Below are 22,891 nucleotides of genomic sequence, written 5' to 3' on the forward strand. Positions count from 1 at the left end.
AATGAATGGGGTTTTTTAGACATATTTTTTAAAAGGAAAAAATTTTATCGAAAAAAAAATTATAAGAAAAAATGTCATAGGGGTTGATTATTTCAACCCCTTACAAAAATAGTTCAGGGTTGAAAAAAATTCAAAAAGTGTAGTTTTATTGACAGATAATGTTCACCAAGTTTGGTTTCTTTAGCTTGATGTACATGGAAGATAAAAAAGAAAAACAATTTTTTTTTGTAATTTTAGGAGGGGCGTAACTTTTCAGGGGGAGGTTTTTTCAAAAAATTTTATACCAAAGACCCCTATTAATTTTTATCGGAGAATCGCCCCTTGAATTTTTTCGGTGTTATTTAGATACACCCTGTATAAAAAAATATAATTTAAAAAAAATTAACAGCGCCATTCGAAAGAACAGGAAATTTTACATATAAAATGTTAATAATGTTTTTTTCTAAAATGCGGATTGAAGGCTGTAGAATTTTTTCTCTAATTTTCTCTAACGTACGAAAAATGAGACGGGCGGCCCCCAAGTATAGCTCTCGCAGAGCGCGCGGCTCCGAGCGCGCTACACTAAATTTGTTATAACTTTTGATTTAATTGATCAAATCGACCTCACAAAAATTTAAATAAAAGAAGAGTCATCCCGCTATCAAAATTTTATGTCTTTAAACTTGAGAAAAAAATATAGTACATACGTACAAAGTTACGTCATTCTATAATTTTTAAAATAAATATCTGTAACTTTCACAGATTACTCTTCAAATGACGATTGAAACAGTGAGCGATATGGAAAAAAACTTTTAATTTAATTTGAAAAATATTGAGTCAATAATTTTTAAAAATCACAAATTTGACTTTTTAGGCCATAGATCAAAAACCATAATAAATGTGATATTGAAGCTTTATTAGAGCACTTTTTAAAGCTTAAAATCTCTACTTTAAGATGGTGCATTTTATTTTTCTTAAAAAATTGTAATAATAGTTGAAAAAACAAAAAGTAACAAAAAATAAAAATATTTCATGAAAAATCCGTGAAATTTATTATTAAATAAAGTTTAGTGATGTACAAAAAAATTTTTTTTTGTTTAAAAAACCATCAAAGAATTAAGTTAAGACCTTAAAAAAAGTAAATCCAACGAAAAATATTTTTTTTAATTTATAGTAATAAGTGGAAAATTGTTATAACAGCAAAAAAATAACGTATTTTGATGAATTGATTTAATATTCATTTTTAAAAAGTATATTCTGTATCTGAAATTGTGAATATAAGCTCGAAACCTGCTCGGAGAGTATAGCACGCACATGGTGTATACTACTACATAGAAATATGTATATACAATAGCCTTGCTTGCAAAGGGGAATTTTGAAAGTTTGGGTGACGAAGCTAAGCAGTGAGCACACCAAATATTTTTTTACTTACAGTTTTATTTATTTTAAAAGCGTATTTCGATTGTAAGAATTAAATAATAATTATTATAAATGGTATAAGAGTAAGATTTTTATGTTTTCGAGTAAGCTGCAGTTATCAGTTTGTTAAAAAGTGTATTATTCACATAATTTGTCCATTTTGGGGTTATACTCTCGTACACTTGTAATTCTTTAGTGTAATATTATTACTTAATATTACAAATAATCTTCAATTTGCATTTACGGTTCGTTTTCTTTTATGCTAAACCTGTAAATGTATGAGTTTAAAATTTATATATGAATATTGATCCATTTTAAAAATAATTAATGAATAAATAAATAGGGGACGTTGATTTTGATTTTGTAATTTTGTATTTAAAAACAATTTTTTTTTAATTTTATTGGCTTAAAGTTTAATTGTCCAGTTATTTTTGAAGAAGAGCAAGAACTCGATGAGATTTAAAAAATAATTATTTTGTAATAAATTTGTTTTTTAAAAATTAAAACATATTTTCAATAAAATCTCTTTAGCTACTTATAATTTTCATTTTTCGAGCCTCTATATTACAAATATGAGCGAGTTTGATTTAAAATCGATAATTGTTAAATAAATTGTTCAAAATAGTCGGCCATATTGGATCAGCCATTTTGAATTATCATTTTCCGACTTCATATTCTTGTTCAGCGACATCGGAAACCTCTATATTGTCAATTTGAAATAATTCGATTTAAAATTCATTGAATTATTTTAAATGTTCTTAAAAAAACTATTTATTATTGTTTAAACAATTAAAAAACAATTAGCGTGCAAAAATAAATTTATAACTTTTTTCTAATACTTATCTTCAAGTAATTTCAAAAAGTTTTAGGAAAATCCATGCTTCCCATAATTATTTCGAAACAATGCGTAATTTTAAGCTATCTTGACTCCACTAATTAGGAACATTGCAAAATGACTTACGTTAGCTATGGTCGCGTTGCTATACGACAGAAGGGACAACTGCTCATCGTATCCAGCAGTGGATAAGTGCACAATCAAACAAGTGATATAGAGAACAACTACCATTAGTCCTTTCTTGTGTTTCCAAATTTCTCTCATGTTTTTAAATTCTAGATGACCTATGTCAATCCTAAAACAACACCAAAGTTAGATTCAAACTTAACAGATGTCACAGTCACATCAACCGATTATTTAACTACAGATTCTAATATTAGAACTCGCATGCGATTATTGCCTTATTTTAGTGATAACAATAAAATAATTTGACACCTTGGTGAATGATAACATACAGGGAATGAGTCTGAATGGGTGTCATATTTATACGGAGGCTCCCTTTGACCTTTAGAAACACATGACGTAAGTTGTTTTTCTAAAATGAAAACTTAATTTTTCTAACCTTATGTTGGATTTTTATATCCTGTAAATTCAATAAAATAACACTACATTATATAAATTAGATTTTGATTCCAGTAAAAACTAACACTTACTGCATTTTCAATGATAATTATTTTTTAAATAACGTGTCGCAAAGACGCACGAAAACAGTCTGTTTCATACAATCTGTTTAAAAAGGTAATAACAGGCAACATTAATAAAAGCGCACATACAATCCAGTGCGGGATCGGCCTGGTAACGGCGTGGACAAAAGTTTAAGCCCAATATTTAAATCTGGCCCCCATTTAAAATTGCACCCTATTTAGAACTGGAATGAAAATGAGAACATTGTAACTTACCTATCGTAGACAGAGACAATACATAAAACACACATCGCGAAAAACAGGCCCACATATGTATCACTATAATAAGCGTAGTGTATCAAAAAGTCATCATCCTGTCTGCGCATGTTGCAAATTAAGTACAACCAGTGTCCCAAGGCTAAACCGCCTAGTAGGCCGTGGCTCAAGGTCGACATGCGCATCCACCATCTTTGGAAAAGGATCGCTATTTCTAAGGGATATGTTGAACTCCTGAAATCAAAGATAACCTTTAAATATCTAAGATTGTACTGCACGCAATTGTCGTACTTTGTTTGTACTCTAGAGTCTACACTGATGTCGTACCTAGAAAATGAAAATGTGAATAAAACTGTAAAGTAGACGAAAATAAAGCAATACGTTCTAATTTGGTATAAAATTAACAGTTACTTGTGGAGAAAACAAAAGTAGGTACCACAAGAGACTTATGCAATTAAAATGATGATTGATATTTTTTTCTAAAACCATATTTTTGTTAAAGAAATAAAAATATAAACAACTTGCTCCATGTCCCCTTAAACTGTTTTCTACCAGTGCTATATGAACAGATATTACTATTTCTAAACATTTGATCATTAAAAAAATTTTACATGATAACACAAGTCTATGAAATCGTCACAATCGACACAATTTCAATTTTACTCCTTCTTTAATTCTTGAAATAGTTCTTCTGAATAATGCTGCTGAAACTGTCAACGTCAATTTTCACTTACTGACACTGTAACATGACTAGCCATAAAACAAGCACAAAGCATAAACTACAAAGTGTAATCTCTGGTATAGAGTTGGCTTAAAAGTTTCAGCACCCGGTCATAAGTTATTTTTCTTTCATTGAGCATTTAGCTCTTCAACAATAAGCTAAATGTTTTACAGACTGTAAGTTACTAATAATAATAATAGAATACTTCCAAACAAGTTTATTTCTAAACCAGAGCTTACATACATCTTAATGATTGCATAAAACATTCTGACAATATCACCTAAATTTTAACCCAAATACACTACATTTGCAAAATACACTATATAGCACCATGCTTGTCCCTAAACCATTTCTATATCTGACAATAATCCTATTACCGCTCTATATAGTTTATGCTTTGTGAATTCAAGTTCGATATTAAACATTTAGATACTTAGGATATATTGGATCATTTTTTAATTGCAACAGATGAAAAGAAAAAGAGACATTCCTAGAGCATTTAGATTCTAGGCAGTAATATAGAACGCTACTATTAATTAACTTTTCAGGATTTTTTCGCAACAATATTTCATCATATACGAGTATCTAAGCTTCCCTAACCAAAATGGATCGTGAAAACGTAAATTTACGGTGATCAAGATTTTCTTATGCTTTCTTTCACCAAACTCCACAACTAGACCAAGAGTCCCCTTACCTTTTTCCAAACTTGCCGTCCTCAAAATCCTGGGCGCCTTGCCTGCTGAGATATGTATTAGGTGGCTTGGGAACGGCTTCGAACTTGTTCTTCTTCTGGACATACAACTTGTCCGACCTCCTGGGGCTCTTCCTTACCCTCTCAGGCTTATTGCTGGGTTCCTCGTGATTGCTTTCGAAGACGTCGTCCTGCAGCTCCTCCAAGGCCACGGTGATATCATTGCGGAGCTCATAGTCCTCGTCGCGCTTCTTGTGCTTGCGCTTGGTGTTGTTGGGCGCCATTGGGGAGACGTCTCTTTTTTTCTTCTTGCTCTTGCGCTTCTCCTTGGGGATCATCATCTCCCGGCTGTCTCCCATGCCCAACTCGGACTCGGCGTGGCGCTTCTTGCGCGACTTGGACTTCTTCGTCGAGGATGCCATGATGTCCTCGGAGTCCCTGGAGTTGTAGATGTCCTGCATCACGTTGTAGGCGTTCCTTTCTTCCGTGTCCATCTGCATGTACTCTTTCCGCTTCTTGTAGTGCTTGCGCTCTTCCGGGCTGAGCAGCTCAAGGTTTCCTGAAAAAAAGGCAGAGAGGAAGTTAATCGTGGAAATATTACTTAAATATCGTTAAATTCTCTTCTTTGAACTATTTAGTCTATTTGCTGAAACTTATAATTAGTGTTTCAATAAAAAATAGCGCTTTTAGAAAATTTTAAGCAGCGCCTACCGAGTTCTACATTGTTAAAATTCTGTAAATCTGGATGTATATCAAAGGAATATTGAATATAGACTTCAGATAGACACTTCAGATCAGCATTCATTTTTTATAAAGCTGATTTCGGAAAAAGAGTAATATACCTAATTGAGAATCATCTGCGTACATATGTAGTGAACAGAATTTAATAAACTTTATTAACTGTAACGTATAAATTGGAAATAATAATGGGCCTAAAGTAGAACCTTGAGGAATCCCGTTAGAAACAGTTCTAGCTTGAAAGAAATTTTTAGATGTCCTTACAATCTATGAGCATCCACTAGGGTGTGGCTCGAGGAATTTTAAACTTTTATTATAAAAAAGAAATATAATATAATAAGCAAAATCGTATAATAATCTATGCATTGTTCTGATAATACTTTGAGATACTTTGTATTTGGTACTGGAGATATGTGAGCTATTAACAATTAATAATGTGGACAATATAATTTTTAGATATTTTCAGAAGTTTCTGAGCTAATTGTTTAATTAAAAAAATGGCGATTGCTGAGAATTTATTTATATAAAAATGTATATGTCATTCAAAGTCTTGAAAAGAACTTTAGTTTGATATTTGGGTCAATCACTCTTGTCATGTATAAAAACTACATATTTTTATTTAAATAATTAATTTACAATATTTCGGAATGGGGTCTTTATTATTACCATTTTTAAGTAATATTTTTATTGATTATGGAAGAAAACTGTGTTTATAATTTAAGTAAAATTTTGATAGAAGTATGTAGACAGTATTTTTGCAATTTGGCCTTTTACCAATGAGGAATTGCCTGTGGCCTGTTTTGGTTCTGTCAGCGGACAGACTTAGAACAGTTCAAAATAGTTACCCAAGTGTATTGTCAGTATGTCTTGGCTTAGATGTTCTTATGAATGGAATGGTCAATTGATTTGAATCGACCTAGAATCGTTCTCTGGCGGAACCAAAACAAAGCTTAAATATTTTCTAGTTAATATTAATTGCAAAGTACCAAAAATTAAATTTACTATTTAACCTATTTAGATATTTTAATAAAAAAATGGCAATTCTTTATAAACAAGTGTCTTATTAATATAAAGAAATATTCTGTAATTAAATAGGTACCTATTTGTATGATAGAACCACATTGATTTCTTCAAAAGATGAAATTTTGAATAATGAATTGAAATTGTACTAATAGACAATCAGTATCCTAACAATTTTGTTGAAACGGTTTTTAAGAATATGGAAAGTAGCAAAATACCCAATAAAAAATTATTATATCATATATAAAGTATGACAAAAAAGAAGTTCGTGAAAATAGGTCAATAAATAAATTACAAGAGTGGCTACTTCTTAAATAAAACACACAGTAGGTATATTTTAAACGTATGTGAAAAACAAACCAGATATTCTGTTGAAATTATTAAATAGTATGTCAAACATTAAAAAAAAAATTACTCCTACTTGAAATTCCAGCCACAATGCATTAATCAAGACAATTCTTATTTTTAGAATTGCTAAAGATACAAATAATATAAGTACCTAATAATAAAAAAGGTGTTTTCGAATCTTTATACTAAAATCTAAATACTAGCCGTCAAAAATAATTATCTAAACATATTATTTTTAGTATTAATAATATTAAATATTGATTTCTCATTTCCCCACACTCTATTTTTTTAATAAAGGTCAAAGAGCTAGTATAACTTATACGTTTTATTCCTACACTCCTTTTGTTTACTTCTGACCTTTGCCCTTTAAAGCTATTCGGATATGACAGTTCTTTTATGCCGTAAGGATAAGAATAGAATATTCTTCCCAATATTACACGCAGTTTTCTGAGTAAAATTTGTACACATCTAACGATTTTTAAATTTTCCTCACCTGATAATTCCTCTGGCACCTTCTCATCCTCGTAGAAACTGAGACTCTGCGGCCTGGAATCGGTGAAGTGTGAATGCTTGTTGATGTCCCTCCTCATCTCGGTTTCAATGAGGGAAAGGATCTTGGAGTTAATCTGGCTCTCCTCATCCACAGACACATCTCGGCTAGGCGTATGGACGCTGATATTCTCATTTTTATCCTCGTACGTGTAGGTTTTGTTCGACTCCAAGTTATCCTCGGAGTTGGCGTAATCGTTTTCGGAGCTCGTATTCGATTTAACTGGTTTGTGCACCTGTGCCACAATCTGTTCCTTCATTTCTTCCTTTTGTTTACGTTTTCTGGGCCTTGGAGACACTTTGCAGCTCATCGTAGCGCCCCTAGGGCGTGGTATCGATCGAACTCCGCCGCTTTGTTTGTATTTTGCGCTACTCACACATAATTATCTGTTCGGATCTAGCTAGGTGTTGTATGTAGACCGATTTGTTAAGAAACTTTAGCGTTCGGAATCATTTTTAAGCCGGATTTTTTGGTTTTTAGGAAGATGCAGTGTAACCACTTACTACGCGGAGGTTCGTTGTCGCCCGCGCATGTCTGAACTCGATTTCAGATGGGGATGGGGAGGTCGTAATGGGGTTACTTGTTGATACGAATGTTTGTAATTGCTTACGTCTGGCTGACCACGTCACCGTTGCTGAAAATATTACATGCAGCGTCGCAATGCATGTTGAATGTCTCTGATTGGTTGATCACAAGCTCAATACCCAAACAATTATATATTTAGCGTCCTTGGTCTATTTAAGGTATTAGCCAATGCAACCAAATTAAAAACTATAATAAATCTTGTCAAATGAAGTCGAACAACGTTCTTCGATGCTAGAAATCTAGATTTGCAAAATATAGTAATAAATAATTATCCAAAATAAAAACTAAAAAAGACATATAAATATAATATTACACGACCAGGAAATGAATTGTTTTGTTTCTCGGGCTGTATGGCATATGGCACCGTCTTGTTGAAACCACATGTCGTCTACATCCATATGTTGCAATATAAGCATAAAAAACTGGATTATCATGTCGCGATAGCGAGCATCATTAACTATTGCCTTAACAGCCTCATTTTCGAAGAAGAATGGTGCGCTCGTGCCTCGAGCCCAAAATCTGCACCAAACAGTGAAACTTGTGGATGCATTTATTTCTCAACAATCAAATAGTGGATTTTCTGAACCCCAAATGAGACAATTTTGTTGATTGGCGAAGCCATCAAGATGAAAAAAAGTATCCATTTGTTAGCGTTCCACAATCCATTCAACGAGACAATTGAACTTTGTTCTTGAAATGTCCAATTCTTGACCACAGTGCCGAATTGGTGTTCCTGGAGTCTCAACAACACTCTCACGAACTGTTCTGATATTTGTGTTGAACGACTTGTTAAAGGATCACTATTTCGACCACCGATCATAACTGCGAACTGTATCTGTCAAATCTCTAATATTTTTTAAATATTGCTCAACAATCAAAAACAGGTTGTTCTTTCGTCAAAATTTAAAACTTGTTTGGAGGTATTCATTTGAATCACTTTCAAGTAGACTAACAGTTTTGAGCGTCTTTTATATTAATATTTTACATTCAATGTAGACCTTATCCACTTCAACAAGCGGGGTATAGTCAATAGAATAATTCAACTTCATGAGGATTATCGTTTCCTTGTAAGACAACATATTTATTAAAATTAGAGAATCCAACCAGTCTTTACTCTGTGCAGTTCGTTATCAACATAGATAAAAACACCAGGTATAATTGGGTCTTAAAACAGAACCTTGAAGAACACCACTAACAGTTTTAAATTCGGAAAAGCTGCTACCTACTTTAACCTTGGATTTATTTTGACGGGTACTATTTATTTTTATATTCTGACCTGATTTGAAGAAAAAACAAAATATTATGTACGAGGTGATCCGCCTTATATGTCAGTCATAAGTAAGTAAGTTTTAAAAAACACTCTGTGTTACCCCAAAATCGAGTTATTTACAGAACGAACTCAAAATAATTTCACGAACTTTGAGGCCATCTAGAAGCCAAACCAAGCGATTTCGGATATAGGTAAATTAGCCTAAATTCGAATATTTCGAGTCCACGAATCTGTGGTCTTCCGTTGTACACGTCATTTTGGGAAATCCTGTATATCAAAACATCAGATATTTCTTTGTATTCTAATTTTATTACCATATTTTATGACCATAACATAATGAACCAATTCATAATAGGTAATTCAACATGCCTGTATTACTTCATATCATCAATTATTCCTAATGTATATAATATAAAGGGTGTTTCTTTCACCAATTACATGTAATGTAAATTAGTTTGTCATTACTGATTTGCTATAAAACACTAAAACAAAATTTGTAAGTACTTTAAATGAGGTAATAATCCTCATTGTAATCTTAATAGTGTAATGGTCTTTAAAATTATCTTAGAAGGGAGTTTTTATTTTGAACCAAAAAGCTTTAATCAACCAACGGTCTAAAACCTTTGAATTTAAAAATACTCAATACAGTATTTCCGCCACTAGTTGACAGATGTGTAATACCAATGTGTTACAATATAGACTTAAAACACACCTTGTACATTAGTTTTCAAAAAGCGTAGTAACTGTCTGTCATATTTTAATATGGATCTCAGATTACAACTATGCAGTAGCGCTCTCTAACTTTATTTAAGATTAAAAACTCTCGATTCAAGATATTTTTCCCCAAGATTTAAGTAGTGTCAACTTTTTGCGTTTTTTCCTTTACACCCTGTATTCATATAACTTATTATTGATTCAAAAAACAAGTACAAATCCACTGTATTAAACACAGATGTCCTAGATTAAATTTTTACATGTACTAGGCAAACAAATTACTTGGAAAACTTTTCAACTACAACAGAAGACTTCTTAATAACACATTGCAGCACCGTTATTTTGCTGATTATATACTATTATATCTTCCTGTAAAAAAATCTGTACCGGGATGTCTTTATAACAACTTCATTTGATTTGGTATAATACCCAAAACCAGTTCATAAAAAGATGGAACTTAAAACTCCCTACTTCAAGAAACACCTGAAGTGGTTGTTGGTTCTAGGAGTAGATATCATCCCCGTGAAAAATGTATGGTATAAATATTTTTATAAACTATGGTCTCTTTTTATTATAGGATTCGTGGTCTTATATACTCTGTTAGAAGTAATAGATATACTAAATACCTCAGATTTCAACAGTATGACATTTGGCCTATGCTATAGCGCTACTCATCTATTAGGTACGTTGTTTTATGCCACATATCTACTAAATTTAAATTAACAGAACTTAAAACCAAGTGTTTCTAAATCTTCTTCTGATATTCTCAAAATAAAAAATAAAAGATTTTATTATACAATATAGAAAATTCTTAACAAAAAAAAATATAGCTCTTTAAAGAGGGAAGAATATCCATATGCCTTAAGTCTATGTTTAAAATTTGAATAAATCTTTTAACGATTTATAAGATGTTACAAAACACAAGATATCTACTATTAATTTTCGGACAATATATAAAAAGTTACATCTATTCTTCTTATGTATTGTCCATCTCGATTTAGGACCACTGTTGCTACACATAGAATCAAAACATCTCTTAAGTGAAGTCTTATGACAGATTGAGATTTGCCACTATTGTGGTAGAATATACTCATCTTTCATAATATGGATTTCAAAATTTATCGTTAAGATGACACAACAAATGCAACGAAATATCGACAATTAACGTTTTGAGTTTGACTTGAGTGTTTTCAGGTTTAGCAAAAATCATAATACTCATTGTGAAGAAGAAAAAAGTCAGAGAAATGCTGAATGAACTAGAATCGGGTGACTTCTTACCCAAGATCGAGAGAGGAGGGGAAGAAGAAATCCGCTTGATTAATATTGCCGTTACAAGATGTGCCAGACATGTAAATACCATTTGCATACAAAAGTGGGGTTTTAATTTTACGAGATTTATAGCTGATGTAAAAACAATGCGATTCACAAAGAATTACTCAAATCGCAGACATCTACATTTTAAGTTTCCGATATCGGTTTTATAATTATATTAATCATACATTCGTATTACCGCGTGAAAAAATTTCAATGCTTACTTTCATTTCTAACGTTTGACAAATTTAATAATAATTATGCTCACAGATACAATAATAACGACCCTGCGGACATGATTTTAATTTATGGAGAATTAAAATTGAAGTTTTTTTCTTGCTTCTGTTTAGACCTTGAACTGCTATTTATCTAATACTTATTCTACTTCATTTGATATAAATATGTAGTTACAAAAATCAAAACCTCACTTTCAGAAATACCAATACCATTCCGAGATTATACTAAGAGTTTCAAGCTTTTTAATAAACTTGTACTTTTCAGGCAGAAATATTTAACTTAATAGTCTACTCCATAGTATCTATCCGCTGCCTTTATGCCCTCTTCGACACAGGATATAATGATGAACTCTTCGATGAACAACTCAACACTACCACGCCTATTCATACACGAATTCTCCCTTACAGAATTTGGTTACCGATTGAAACCACCAAAAGTCCCATCTTCGAAATAGTTTTCTTCTTCCAAGCGTTCACTTTGACCTTATACGGGTACTATATAGGCATGATGGACTCCATGGTATATGGTATGATGATTCACATGAACACTCAGTATCTTATCTTGAAGCGTGTATTGGAAAGGTATGTCTCTATTGCTACAAATATGGTTTCAAAGAATCTTCTAGACAAAGGAGTTAAAGATATCCGCAACGGAGTCATATCTCTACCAGTAGGCTATGAAAGGATAGATTTTCTATCTGAACCTGTACAGGAAAAAGTTAGGGAAATAGTGCACAATTGTGCAAAGCACCATGTACACATTCTCGAGTTTTGTGAAAAAGTAGAAAAGGAATTTTCCTATCTAATGCTTTCACAGTTCCTGTTCAGCCTTTACACGTTGTGTTTCCAGTTGTACCAACTTAGCTTGGTGAGTATCTCACTAATAAGTTGAAGACTCCATAACTTATTCAATAGAAACACCTGTGATGATATTTTATTTTCTAGATGGCCAATGTTCTTAGCTTCGACTTCATCAGCATGTGCTGTTACTTAACACTTTTGATGTACCAACTCTTCTGTTACTGTTTCTACGGGAATGAGATCATGGTACAGAGTGAAAAATTCTCGGAAGCTTTATACAACTCAGACTGGTTAGTGCTGGACAACTCCACCAAGAAGTCTCTATTGCTGATGATGATGAGAGCCCAGAGACCGATAAGGTTTACTGCTGGCAAATTTGCGTTACTGTCTCTGCAAACCTTCATGGCTGTAAGTATTGATAAAATATGAAGTTGTATCCAGCCAAAATACATCTCTATTTCCCGACATATACATACTTTGGATGAAATTACAAGATGTCAATTTAGAAATATTTGGAACTTCTTGCAGACTTATACGTAAACAACCATGAAACGAAAGTATTTTTAAAATACACTCTTTTTTCAGATTGTTAGAGGATCGGCATCGTATTTCATGGTACTGAGGCAAATGAATAGATAAAGCAGAACAGTCACAGGACTTAAATATATTGGAAAAATATATGTTTCGTAGTTTTTACAACCACATTTATCACTCAAATTATAACTGTTCAAATGGCACAGAATTGGTCACTGTAAAAAAACACTGAATAAATATTGCAAGTGTATACATACATATTTTTTATTATAAATATCCAAAATGGGTTATGGGACCGATACTTTCTATCACTAAGTGATTGACTAATTCTTACAGAAAGAATAATCCAAAAATCAGTTAATATTAATCATTTCTACATACAGAATGTTCACCGTTAGAGTGAATAAAAGAAAAAACTATTTTATTTGACATGTTACGAAAAAAAGCATAGTAGGTTGTGAGGAAAATGTTATTTTAATTGTCATTTATTGTGACACTGCACTCCGTCTTAAAAACCCAATAGTAATTATCGTAAAAATGCAAACTTTACAACAAAAAATTGGTCATATACGGTACTGAATAGGGGTGATAACATTTGTCGCCAAGTAATGCAAAAATTCAACGAAAATACTACACATACTTGTAGCGCAGTAGTTTTTTACATAAAATATCAAATATTTCTTACGAATAGGGTCACAGTTGAAAATACTGAGGCAAAATAAGATTTATGACAATTATGATGCCACTACTGTGCTAGTTCTACAATCAGTGGGTCCTACGATGTCACTTAGCATTTTCTGTAATATCGACATTCTATCGTGGTACCCTGTCTGCCTATTCTATCTTCCATTATTGACATATTTATCAAATTTTATTGGAATTTATTTCCGCCTAAATCAGTTAAATCCTGCTTATTCTACCCATATTTCAAGCCGTCATATCCCTGTCATTCTTCTCGCTTCTCTATCGCACTAAATGACGTCACGAATTAATGCGGCAACAAACACTCGTTAAAACATTTATTTTGCGCCCCAAACATAAAAAATTAATTATGATTTAAAAACCTCTAAAAGGTTTCTAGTATTTTCACTCCATGATTACATAATATTACAGACATATAAAAAATATATACACGTTGCACAATAGAAAAATTTATCTGTCAAAGTTCTTTCAAAGCTTCCCCTCAGCCTCAAGAAACCACATCCAGCTACAGGCGCCCCCACATCCAGCTACAGGCGCCCCCACGACCACGTGAGACCCAAAAATGCGCAACCCCCGCGCATGCACCGTCCCCAAAATCGATACCCGCCCCCGCCGCACGCGACACTGTTATTTTTCCCACTCCACAGTCCGCAGCTCGCGCCTGCAAAATCCGCAACCGTCGAAACCGGTCTAGAGATAAATTCTACATCCTCCTGGTTCATTCGGGGTGTCGTCTCACCTGTCAGGACGCTGTGCAAGGTGTACCCGAGTCCGGGCATCGCCCGAAGCGTGTGGGAGCTGCCTCAGACGGCGTCGTGCAACATGGTGGCCGACACCGACCACCCGGCCACCGTCGCCAAGGACGGCGGGGAGGCGGACATCGCGGAACAAACCCACAGGACTATCTTCGACCTGGTCAAGTCCGGGTAAGAGTTAAATCCTTCCTTTATGGAAGGTACAACTTGTCTACCAAAAGATGTTCAAAATTGTTAACATTTGACATGTTCACAGTGTTGCCAGGTTTGGTGTCTTGATACCAGATCTGCTATTTTTTAAATAAATCTGAACGTTTGTAACTTTCCTTTAAGAGATGTTGCTAATCTGGTGCCTTTTGTCACGATGCTGATTATCGTAAAATATTTACTTTAAAGATTTTCTACAACTTGCTGACGTGGTATATTTTAAATGGTGCGTGAAATATTCAGTTTTTTTCAGCTTGTTATTCCTACTGTATATTCCAAATGTTCTACACTTTAAAAATTATTTTTTTATAACATTGAACACGTTTCAGAGAACTCTCTGAAATAGCTGAATATGTCGAGAAAACCGGCACCGAAGTACTACGCGCAAGAGACGAATGGGGTTATACTCCAGCTCATTGGGTAGCTCTTGATGGAAACGTGGAAATCATGAGGTACATCGTCGACAGAGGGGCGCCCATTGACTTGCCTTGCCTTGGTACTCAAGGCCCGAGACCTATACACTGGGCCTGTCGAAAAGGTAACAACACAATATTAAAAAAACCTCTAAATTAGTTTATAATTATTGATGTATATTTTTAAAATCCTCCATAACACCTTTACTTTTTCTCCAGGCCACGCAGCTTTAGTTCAGGTCCTCCTGCAGGCCGGCGTCGCAGTGAACACGGCCGATTTCAAAGGTCTCACACCTCTCATGACGGCCTGCATGTTCGGACGAACCGCCACTGCCGCCTACCTCTTAGGAATGGGTGCTTCCAACGACCTTATGGACATCAACGGAGATACTGCCCTTCACTGGGCGGCATACAAAGGCCATGCCGACCTAATCAAGCTCCTGATGTACTCGGGGGCTAACTTGCAGAAGCCTGACCACTTTGGTTCGACGCCGCTACACCTGGCTTGTCTGTCAGGGAACCTCACCTGCGTCAAGTTGCTGTGTGAAAAAGTGAGAATAGACTTTATTTGTAGATTAAATAATTAAAAGGTAAAAGCATGAATAAGGAATTGAGTGAAAGTCGTTAATAAAAATAAAAAACAGGAGTGGCTTAATAACGGTTCCTTGGGGAACTCCTTTTGTTTCAGAAACATTCGACATTTTTCTATTAATAGTCATTTTTGTTTCAGAGCAATATTAACCTAGAGCCTTTGGATAAGAACGACAAAACTCCGTTGATGCTTGCTCAAAGTCATAGACACAACGATATTGTAGAACTTCTGCAAACGGAGAAAAAGCGAAGTTCTAGTTGGTTTCCTCCAGTCAATGAAGTTTGGGGCCTACTTTTCGGGAAAGCTGGGAATTCCAAAGCTCCTCTCATATTCTTTATGAGTTCGGTGCTGCTTTGGGGCTATCCCATGTATATTGTAAGGGTAAGCACGATAGAAAATTAAGTCAGAAATATTTGATCAGGACATTACATTATTACATTACATTAATAAGAAGATATCCATTTCTGGCATCTTGCTATTTCAATTCAAAAACATATGTGAAAATTTTGATTCTATATATTTTTAACCATTCCAATATTCTAATTTAAACCTTCTACAGTGCATACCGATAACGTGGAACATCCTCCGGGGCTCCCACTACTGCTTCATATACTGGAACGTCGTGATGTGGGTGTGCTGGTTCGTGGCAAACAGAAAGAACCCCGGTTACATCCCCATGAACTCCGAATCCTATCACCGATCCATCAAGCAGATCCCGATGTTCGACAAGTGGAAGAAACGCAACGCCATCCTCAACAGACTATGCCACACCTGTCGCTGTCTGCGACCTCTTCGCGCGAAACACTGCAGGATTTGCAACAGATGCGTGTCTTACTTTGACCATCACTGCCCTTTCATCTACAACTGCGTGGGATTGAGGAACAGGACTTGGTTCTTCTTGTTCGTAATGAGCATAGCCGTGAACTGCTCATTTACCATTTATTTTGCCATGTACTGTATCGCCATCGAAGGGTTTGGCATTCTGTACATTTTGGGGTTGTTGGAGGCGTTTGTCTTCTCTGGATTGGGGTGGATTTTGACGTGCACCTCGGTAAGACTTGTATATAACTGTTTTATATTAAGAATTTGTTGAAGAAGTGAGATGAAGAAGTTGGAAAGTGTAAAGTACTAAACCTGTTGTCGAAAAACTTCATGAATTTATTTATTATAATTTTCATTGATTTCTTTATGAAGTTTTGGAACAAGTTATCATGTGTTTACAGCCAATTTCGTTTTGTGTAAAACATTGTACACATATGAAAGGAATATGCACCAAATCTCATGTTGTTTCATTGTGGATTATCTAAAACTTACATTTAATGCACTTTTCAGATACTACACGCTTGCATGAATCTCACCACCAACGAAATGTTCAACTACAAACGGTACCCCTACCTGAGGGACAAGAGGGGTAGATATCTCAACCCCTTCTCGCGCGGACCTATTCTAAACCTCGTTGAATTCTTCTTCTGCACACCCGAAGACTACGACGATGATTACGGTTACGAGTATATATGATACAGGAAAAACAGCATCTGTAACACCGAGAAAAAGACGCAGAGATAGCTTCTTCAGCTTCACGTTACTAATTCATAGTGTTAAATATTGTCAATTGTACAGTATGTCTTATGAAACATAAAAATGTGGGTACAAAACAAGCCGCATCTACTTCTATAGATGTACAAGGTGTTCAAAGATTGATACAAAATTCATTTTGAATTTATTGCGCTATTAAACTTTAAACACTTTATATCGAATATTTGATTTTTATGAAATTTGAAAGTTTCTGCAGTCTTAGAGATCAAGTAAAGCCTTTGCCATGTACCACCCTTCAATATTTGCGTTCAAATCTTTAAAAATCTATAGTAGAGAGAGCTATAACACAATAGGTAGTATAATAGGATCTATGCTAACTAACTTATTTGTTAGCTGTTGCAAATTTTTTAAATCTAATCCTGCATATCGAAATCTTTTATGTTTCACGCGACATACTCATACGTTCACTTTTCCAAGAAGTGACTCGTTGTTTGCAATGCAAAATGTATTGTTTGTTACATTAACTATCTTATCGATGTTTTTTTACATGTGGCCGAAATAAAAATTCAAAATCGTTCTTGTTTTTGAGGTACGTAACGAAATATTTCGACGAGAAATAATTATATTATAATAAGAATACTTTGAAAGTGGCTGGTTTCTGATTTAATTGTTTTATCAGTATTGATATATTTGATAATGCATTCTAATTTCAGCTTTAGAATAAGACATGGTTTGAAAGGATTATTTTGCTTTGAGGTAATCTTGATCCTCTGTAATATTGGGAAACTGAATTTGCAATTTTCAAACAAAGAAAATAACTTAAAGTATTTTATATTTTTAACTCTTAGGAAACGAAATTAAAATGTCAACATTTTATGACATTTTCGAAAATATATTTTTAAATACAATAGTATATTGTGTACCTAGTAGTAAAAGCAATACAGCAACGGATATAGATGATTTAGAATCAAAGTTTTTGATTAAAATATCGGATAATAAAGCGAAAAAACCGAGATCATTTGTGATAAATAAAACTTATATGCTACTGTATAGAAAATATGCCACCCAGAAAATTTTGAAAGTTGCCGCTTTTTCTTTAAATATTCAAATAGGAAAGGTTGCAAGCAAGCAGAAGGAAAACATGAATACACATTTCTAAACGATTTTTATGTTTATTGTTTTGTCTTTCAAAGCCATCAAGTGAATTTTTGGAACATTAAGAAGACAAAATGGCATAAAGTATATGTTTATTGGAAAATGCATTTTATTATTATCTTCAATGTTATAATAAGTTTCCACTCGTCCTGTTGAACAGAACGCGAATACTAAAATTTAATATACTATATGTTCATAGACTATCGTAAAAATTAAAGCAACATATCTAAAGCTGTTAATTCTATCACGTTATACTTGTCCCAGTACCAATTCATTTTAATTCGAACGAACAAAAATGTTCCTTGTTAAAATAAATTTAAATATACATATTACTATCCTTGAAAAACCACCCCATTCTTACAACTATGATTTCTCCAAAGGCTTAGAGGCGAAGACTACTAATAGTTGATACTGTATTCGCACCCCTTCCTCGTTATTATTTACCATTTCGATGGTAACACTGCTGAGTTTCCTTATCTGATTCATGAAATCGTCCACGTAGTTCGGCACTTCTTCGGTAGGCAGCCTCTGTATGATTGGATTGACCGCAATAATGGATTCTGAAAAAAAAATAGAAACATCAAGTTTACTTATCTGTTGATACTAAAGAAAAAAGAACAATTTTAGAATTGTTACTTAAAAAAGCATTGGAATTGTCAGTTATGTTTATGTCGGAGTCAGTGCACGATTAAATGTCGTATCGTGTGACAGGGGCCTAATGCATAAACTGTTTTATTCTGAAAATTTAGGCGAATCTATAAAGCTTTTAGAGGTTGATTTACATTACATAGGGTGGTCCAGGTTTTAAGTCAGCACCAGGTGGTAGAATAAAATATTTTAAGCAATAAGTTTAATATGAACGTTGATGGTAGTTTGACTCATCTGCGAGGTACAGGTAATTGAAATTAGAAAGAATGTCACATTTGTTATAATATCTCTGAAGATGTTTAACGCAGACGGATGAAACTTGAGCCACTGATTTCACTAATTGTAAATAGAAGTAAAAACCCGCTAAGTTGACTTACAAATATGTTAACACCTTGCGAAGTTTTCTTAAAATCAGAACACCCTGGAAGAAGAAATTGTACGTACTTTTCAAAATATCCAAGTTCGGAAAATAGTACGTCCTTTTCTCAACTCTGCAAACGTGACTGATCAGTCCAGTTTCAACTAAAATTTTTTCCAGCTCCTTCTCAGGCTCCTTGGACCCGTGGTATGGGCAGATGTACTCCTTCTTGGTGTATGCCTTCCACTTGATATTTTCTGACATGTTATTGTATACTTCATAGATGGGATTGTTGGCCAAAAAGCTCAATAGCATGTCCCCACCAGGTTTCAGCATCTTGAACATATTCGCGAAGGCCTGTCTGAAAAACAGAGTATAGAATATTTGTACAAGAGATTAATTTTGTGTATCAAGTTTAATTCTGAGCTGAGAATCTGGTTTCTATATTTCATTTTCAAATAATATTCACTTATACATATTTTTGTATAAAAATTTTCGTATAAAAAATGGCTTTTGCTTATCAGTATTTTCATGATTAGTTACTACCTATTAATACCAATAGATTAATGTAGATATATTTTTTGATCCACTTCAATCGTACAATTTCTCAAATTTTTATATAAAAGTTAGAGAGTTAGCGTTAGTCAGAGAGTATAAAAGTTAGAGTTAAAAGAGTCCTTACTAATTAAGTGATGCAGATTGTTTCAAAAAGTTCCCTGGTATCTAAAAATAGCTATTTATGATATACGTGTTAAAAGTAAGATTTTATTTTGTGAGTGAAGATGATTAAAAAACGAGCGTAGCGAGTTTTTTAACTTCACGAACAAAATAAAATCACTTTTAACACGTATATCATACACTATTTTTTCTACAAAACTGTTAAAAGTGGGCTTTTTAATTGTCATTTTTTATGTTAAAAATGTCATTTTTTGACACGCGTGTTAAAAGTAAGTTACTTTTAACACTGTGGGCTTTTTAATTGTCATTTTTGATGTTAAAAATGTAATTTTTTGACACGCGTGTTAAAAGTAACTTACTTTTAACACGCGTGTCAAAAAATGACATTTTTAACATCAAAAATGACAATTAAATAGCCCACTTTTAACAGTTTTGTAGAAAAAAATCTTTATGATTTTTAATTTAAGATTGTCAAAGGTTTTACGCCAATTCAAAAAAATTTTTAGTATGCACACAGTTAAAAAAATACGAGTGCTAATATTTTTTAAAGATAGGAATAAAAACGAAAATAATTTTTTAGATAAAAAACAATTATAATGGGCATCGTTATGGCCGAAAACTTTTATTACTGTCGTTTCAAAATGTCATCTTTTTTTCTTAAAGTTTGATGTTCACATACATATTTTTTTTCTGTTAATTTAATAATTGTATGCAAGAAAGGACTCTGCTTGATGAAACAGTCCCAGGTAAAATGTGAAAACAAAAATATCTCTTTGTAGCAGCTGTCTTTTTACGTGATTAGTCTTTGTCACAAGTGATACTAGGACAGCAAGAATACAGAATGTTTCATTGAATAATTAAGTCATTTAACAATTTTATTATATCACGTACGTGCTTTTGTATTAATTATATTTAGACATATCATTAGTTTTTATTTCGGATAATTATTTATTACTAGCTATTTATTCGGTATTAGCGTGATGTAATTCAACGGCATGTAGACCATAGGTTGTTTCTGGCAAACAGTAGTCTGTGGGGTTGGATATCTTTTGCATACCTATATTTCTGGTATTGAAGAATATTGTTTGACTTCATTTGATAAATAATAATAATAACTTAAATGACGAGGTTTTCGGTTAAAATACTTTGTACTTTGAAATATAATTGGGAATTAAATACTTCAAACAAATTGCCAAAAAACTTTTTTTAATTTAAGTTAATGTTACTAGTACAAAATTCACTATACAGTGTAACGTATCTTCAGAGATATTTGAAAAAAACTGTTATATAATTCTGATTACATTAGAAATTAATTACATTTTTTGAAAAATTTAACATTACAAGAAAGAATGGCAAATTTTGTACATTAAGATATTGTCTGTAACTGTTTATTTACGTCATCTTTCAATTCTCGAAACGTTACAATCTTATAGAGAAATCTCGAACATACAGGGTGTACCGCATAAAAACTTGTCAGTTAGTAATAAAATTATTTTATTTCAACAATTGCCTCTGATTGTTGTTGAAAAAATATCAATTATTATTTTTATTATTTATTTGTCTGTTTTACTTAATACAATATTCGCTTATTTACTACTTACTTAAAACTACCTAGGTACTTGTTTTCTTTTCGTAGAATTAGGAGAGAAGTGAAGTAAAATTTTTTTGGCCAATTGTCAAATTTGAAAGATAAAGCCTACTACTGACTTTTTGATTATTTTCTAATGAACACTGTTAAAATCATCTTAAAAACCATAAAGTTTTTTAAAATTTAACAAGAGTAAACAAAAATTAAATTAAATTCTGCTGTGAATTAATATTACTATTTTTCAATTCGGTCAATGAAAAAAAAGTTCGGTACAATTTTAGGGGTGAGTCATCCCCAATGAACATCTTGCAGTGCTTCAATTAACTTTAAATCATAGTCAAAGAAGATCAGTAATAAACCTAAATCATGTACCAAATTTGGTTCTTCTGCGGTAAAGTGTAGCAGAGATATTAATTTTTTTCGAAATTTAGAGCTAATAACTTTGTATATAGGTAAGTTTGGTTAAATTACAATATTTTGGACAACCCTACATGCACCTACCTTGTCTCGGTTCTTAGGCGGGACACCCTGTATAACTAATTTCTCAGCACAAGATATTTTGATTAGAGAAAAGTATGTATCAACCTTTGACTGAAACTTTTGATCCATGGGATGGAATTTTCTTTATTTTCGTCTGTGTTTGCAAAATGACTTTTAAATACTTCTATACTATCTTTTTACAAAAATAATGATATTTTCTTTACAAATATCGATTTATGAGTGATATCTTTCTACATTTGTATCTTCTACACTGAATTTACAGCATAGCTTTTACTCCTATTAACGAAATAGCAACATCAGAAATTGGCAACATAGCCAAAACAGTAGACATTGTCCTTTATAATTAAATTGTTTAAAAAATATACATACCTTTGTTTGAACACCCAATGCAGGGTGTAAAAAGAAAAGACATGGTTAAACCCCGATACAAAATCGACAGGAATTTCATCACAGGATATATCCAAATGTACGAACTCAATCCTAGGATGCTTGTAGTTGTCTTTCGCGAACATTACCATTTTCTCGGAGACGTCGCACCCCACAAGCTTGCGGAACTTCTTCGGGAAAAGGGGCACCAGCTTTTCCACCGCGAATTTCCCGTCCCCAACCCCCACGTCGAGGATGATCTCATCGTCACCGCTCCACTTCACCAGCCTGAAGAAGTTGTCCAAGACGAAGACGTTGTCGGTTTTTTGCAAGTCGTTATGTTTGGAGTACGACTTTGGTTCGACCATTTCAAAGTGGATTTTGGTGTTGGTGCCCTAGCTGGGCTCTAGGTCGACTGAGTGTCGAGGTTTTTATTCACTGGGCTTTTATACAAGAGGGGAGGACGGAGATTTTTAAGCACAGTGGCCACCAAACGAGTCCACCAGAAAAATGGTGGCGTGGAGAGCAAAATCACAGTTTTTCAGTATATTTCTTCCCCAGTATCCGGTGGATCTGCACCAAAATTGCAAAATTCTTCTGTTACTTGGCGTCTTCTTCATACGTTATTATAAGGATAGTGTACAGTATTGAACATTGTAAATGTTCAGGTTATACACAACACTTGAGGTACTAAAAGTTGCAGGTCAAATGCTATTACAGTTCTTATGCTGACATGTTAAT

At 33.4% G+C, this 22,891-nt stretch overlaps 4 protein-coding genes across 4 annotated transcripts in view; 2 read left to right on the plus strand and 2 right to left on the minus strand.

Moving 5' to 3' along the window:
* The window catches only part of LOC108906126, an 8,756-nt gene extending 999 nt beyond the window's left edge, over positions 1 to 7,757 (minus strand). Inside the window, exons 1-4 of the mRNA XM_018709293.1 lie at positions 7,144 to 7,757; positions 4,548 to 5,103; positions 3,133 to 3,366; positions 2,360 to 2,528 (exon numbers count right to left, since the gene is read on the minus strand). Coding sequence (XP_018564809.1) covers positions 2,360 to 2,528; positions 3,133 to 3,366; positions 4,548 to 5,103; positions 7,144 to 7,510 — 1,326 coding nt within the window. The 5' untranslated portion in view covers positions 7,511 to 7,757. The remainder of the gene's footprint in view (positions 1 to 2,359; positions 2,529 to 3,132; positions 3,367 to 4,547; positions 5,104 to 7,143) is intronic.
* Positions 7,758 to 10,219: 2,462 nt separating this feature from the next.
* On the plus strand, positions 10,220 to 12,820 carry LOC108906125 (odorant receptor Or1-like). The gene is made up of 5 exons (XM_018709292.2): positions 10,220 to 10,451; positions 10,964 to 11,118; positions 11,582 to 12,184; positions 12,262 to 12,525; positions 12,703 to 12,820. Exons 1-5 carry the CDS (start codon positions 10,220 to 10,222, stop codon positions 12,754 to 12,756), a joined length of 1,308 nt encoding a protein of 435 aa, XP_018564808.2. The 3' UTR covers positions 12,757 to 12,820.
* Positions 12,821 to 14,160: 1,340 nt separating this feature from the next.
* On the plus strand, positions 14,161 to 17,248 carry LOC108906127 (probable protein S-acyltransferase 23). The gene is made up of 6 exons (XM_018709294.2): positions 14,161 to 14,279; positions 14,645 to 14,853; positions 14,948 to 15,279; positions 15,459 to 15,701; positions 15,880 to 16,371; positions 16,653 to 17,248. Exons 1-6 carry the CDS (start codon positions 14,176 to 14,178, stop codon positions 16,836 to 16,838), a joined length of 1,566 nt encoding a protein of 521 aa, XP_018564810.1. The 5' UTR covers positions 14,161 to 14,175; the 3' UTR covers positions 16,839 to 17,248.
* Positions 17,249 to 18,062: 814 nt separating this feature from the next.
* Positions 18,063 to 22,554, minus strand: LOC108906149 (juvenile hormone acid O-methyltransferase). The gene is made up of 3 exons (XM_018709341.1): positions 22,154 to 22,554; positions 19,104 to 19,378; positions 18,063 to 18,571 (listed from the first exon to the last, which is right to left on the minus strand). The coding sequence occupies exons 1-3, from the start codon at positions 22,516 to 22,518 to the stop codon at positions 18,375 to 18,377; spliced, it is 837 nt and encodes a 278-aa protein (XP_018564857.1). The 5' UTR covers positions 22,519 to 22,554; the 3' UTR covers positions 18,063 to 18,374.
* Positions 22,555 to 22,891: the final 337 nt, after the last annotated feature.

The sequence above is a fragment of the Anoplophora glabripennis genome, unplaced genomic scaffold (assembly GCF_000390285.2).
Source record: "Anoplophora glabripennis isolate ALB-LARVAE unplaced genomic scaffold, Agla_2.0 scaffold74, whole genome shotgun sequence".
Taxonomy (NCBI): Eukaryota; Metazoa; Arthropoda; class Insecta; order Coleoptera; family Cerambycidae; genus Anoplophora; species Anoplophora glabripennis.

Bases quoted from the DNA above. Each gene is read 5' to 3' on its own strand.
- LOC108906125 (XM_018709292.2), top strand. From the start codon at position 10,220: ATGGAACTTAAAACTCCCTACTTCAAGAAACACCTGAAGTGGTTGTTG. The intron at 12,185-12,261 runs GTGAGTATCTCA...TTTATTTTCTAG, and splicing joins AGTTGTACCAACTTAGCTTG to ATGGCCAATGTTCTTAGCTT. The intron at 12,526-12,702 runs GTAAGTATTGAT...CTCTTTTTTCAG, and splicing joins CTCTGCAAACCTTCATGGCT to ATTGTTAGAGGATCGGCATC.
- LOC108906127 (XM_018709294.2), top strand. From the start codon at position 14,176: ATGGTGGCCGACACCGACCACCCGGCCACCGTCGCCAAGGACGGCGGG. The intron at 15,702-15,879 runs GTAAGCACGATA...AACCTTCTACAG, and splicing joins ATCCCATGTATATTGTAAGG to TGCATACCGATAACGTGGAA. The intron at 16,372-16,652 runs GTAAGACTTGTA...TGCACTTTTCAG, and splicing joins GGATTTTGACGTGCACCTCG to ATACTACACGCTTGCATGAA.
- LOC108906149 (XM_018709341.1), bottom strand. From the start codon at position 22,518: ATGGTCGAACCAAAGTCGTACTCCAAACATAACGACTTGCAAAAAACC. The intron at 19,379-22,153 runs GTATGTATATTT...TCTGTTTTTCAG, and splicing joins CATTGGGTGTTCAAACAAAG to ACAGGCCTTCGCGAATATGT. The intron at 18,572-19,103 runs GTACGTACAATT...TTTTTTTTTCAG, and splicing joins GAACTTGGATATTTTGAAAA to AATCCATTATTGCGGTCAAT.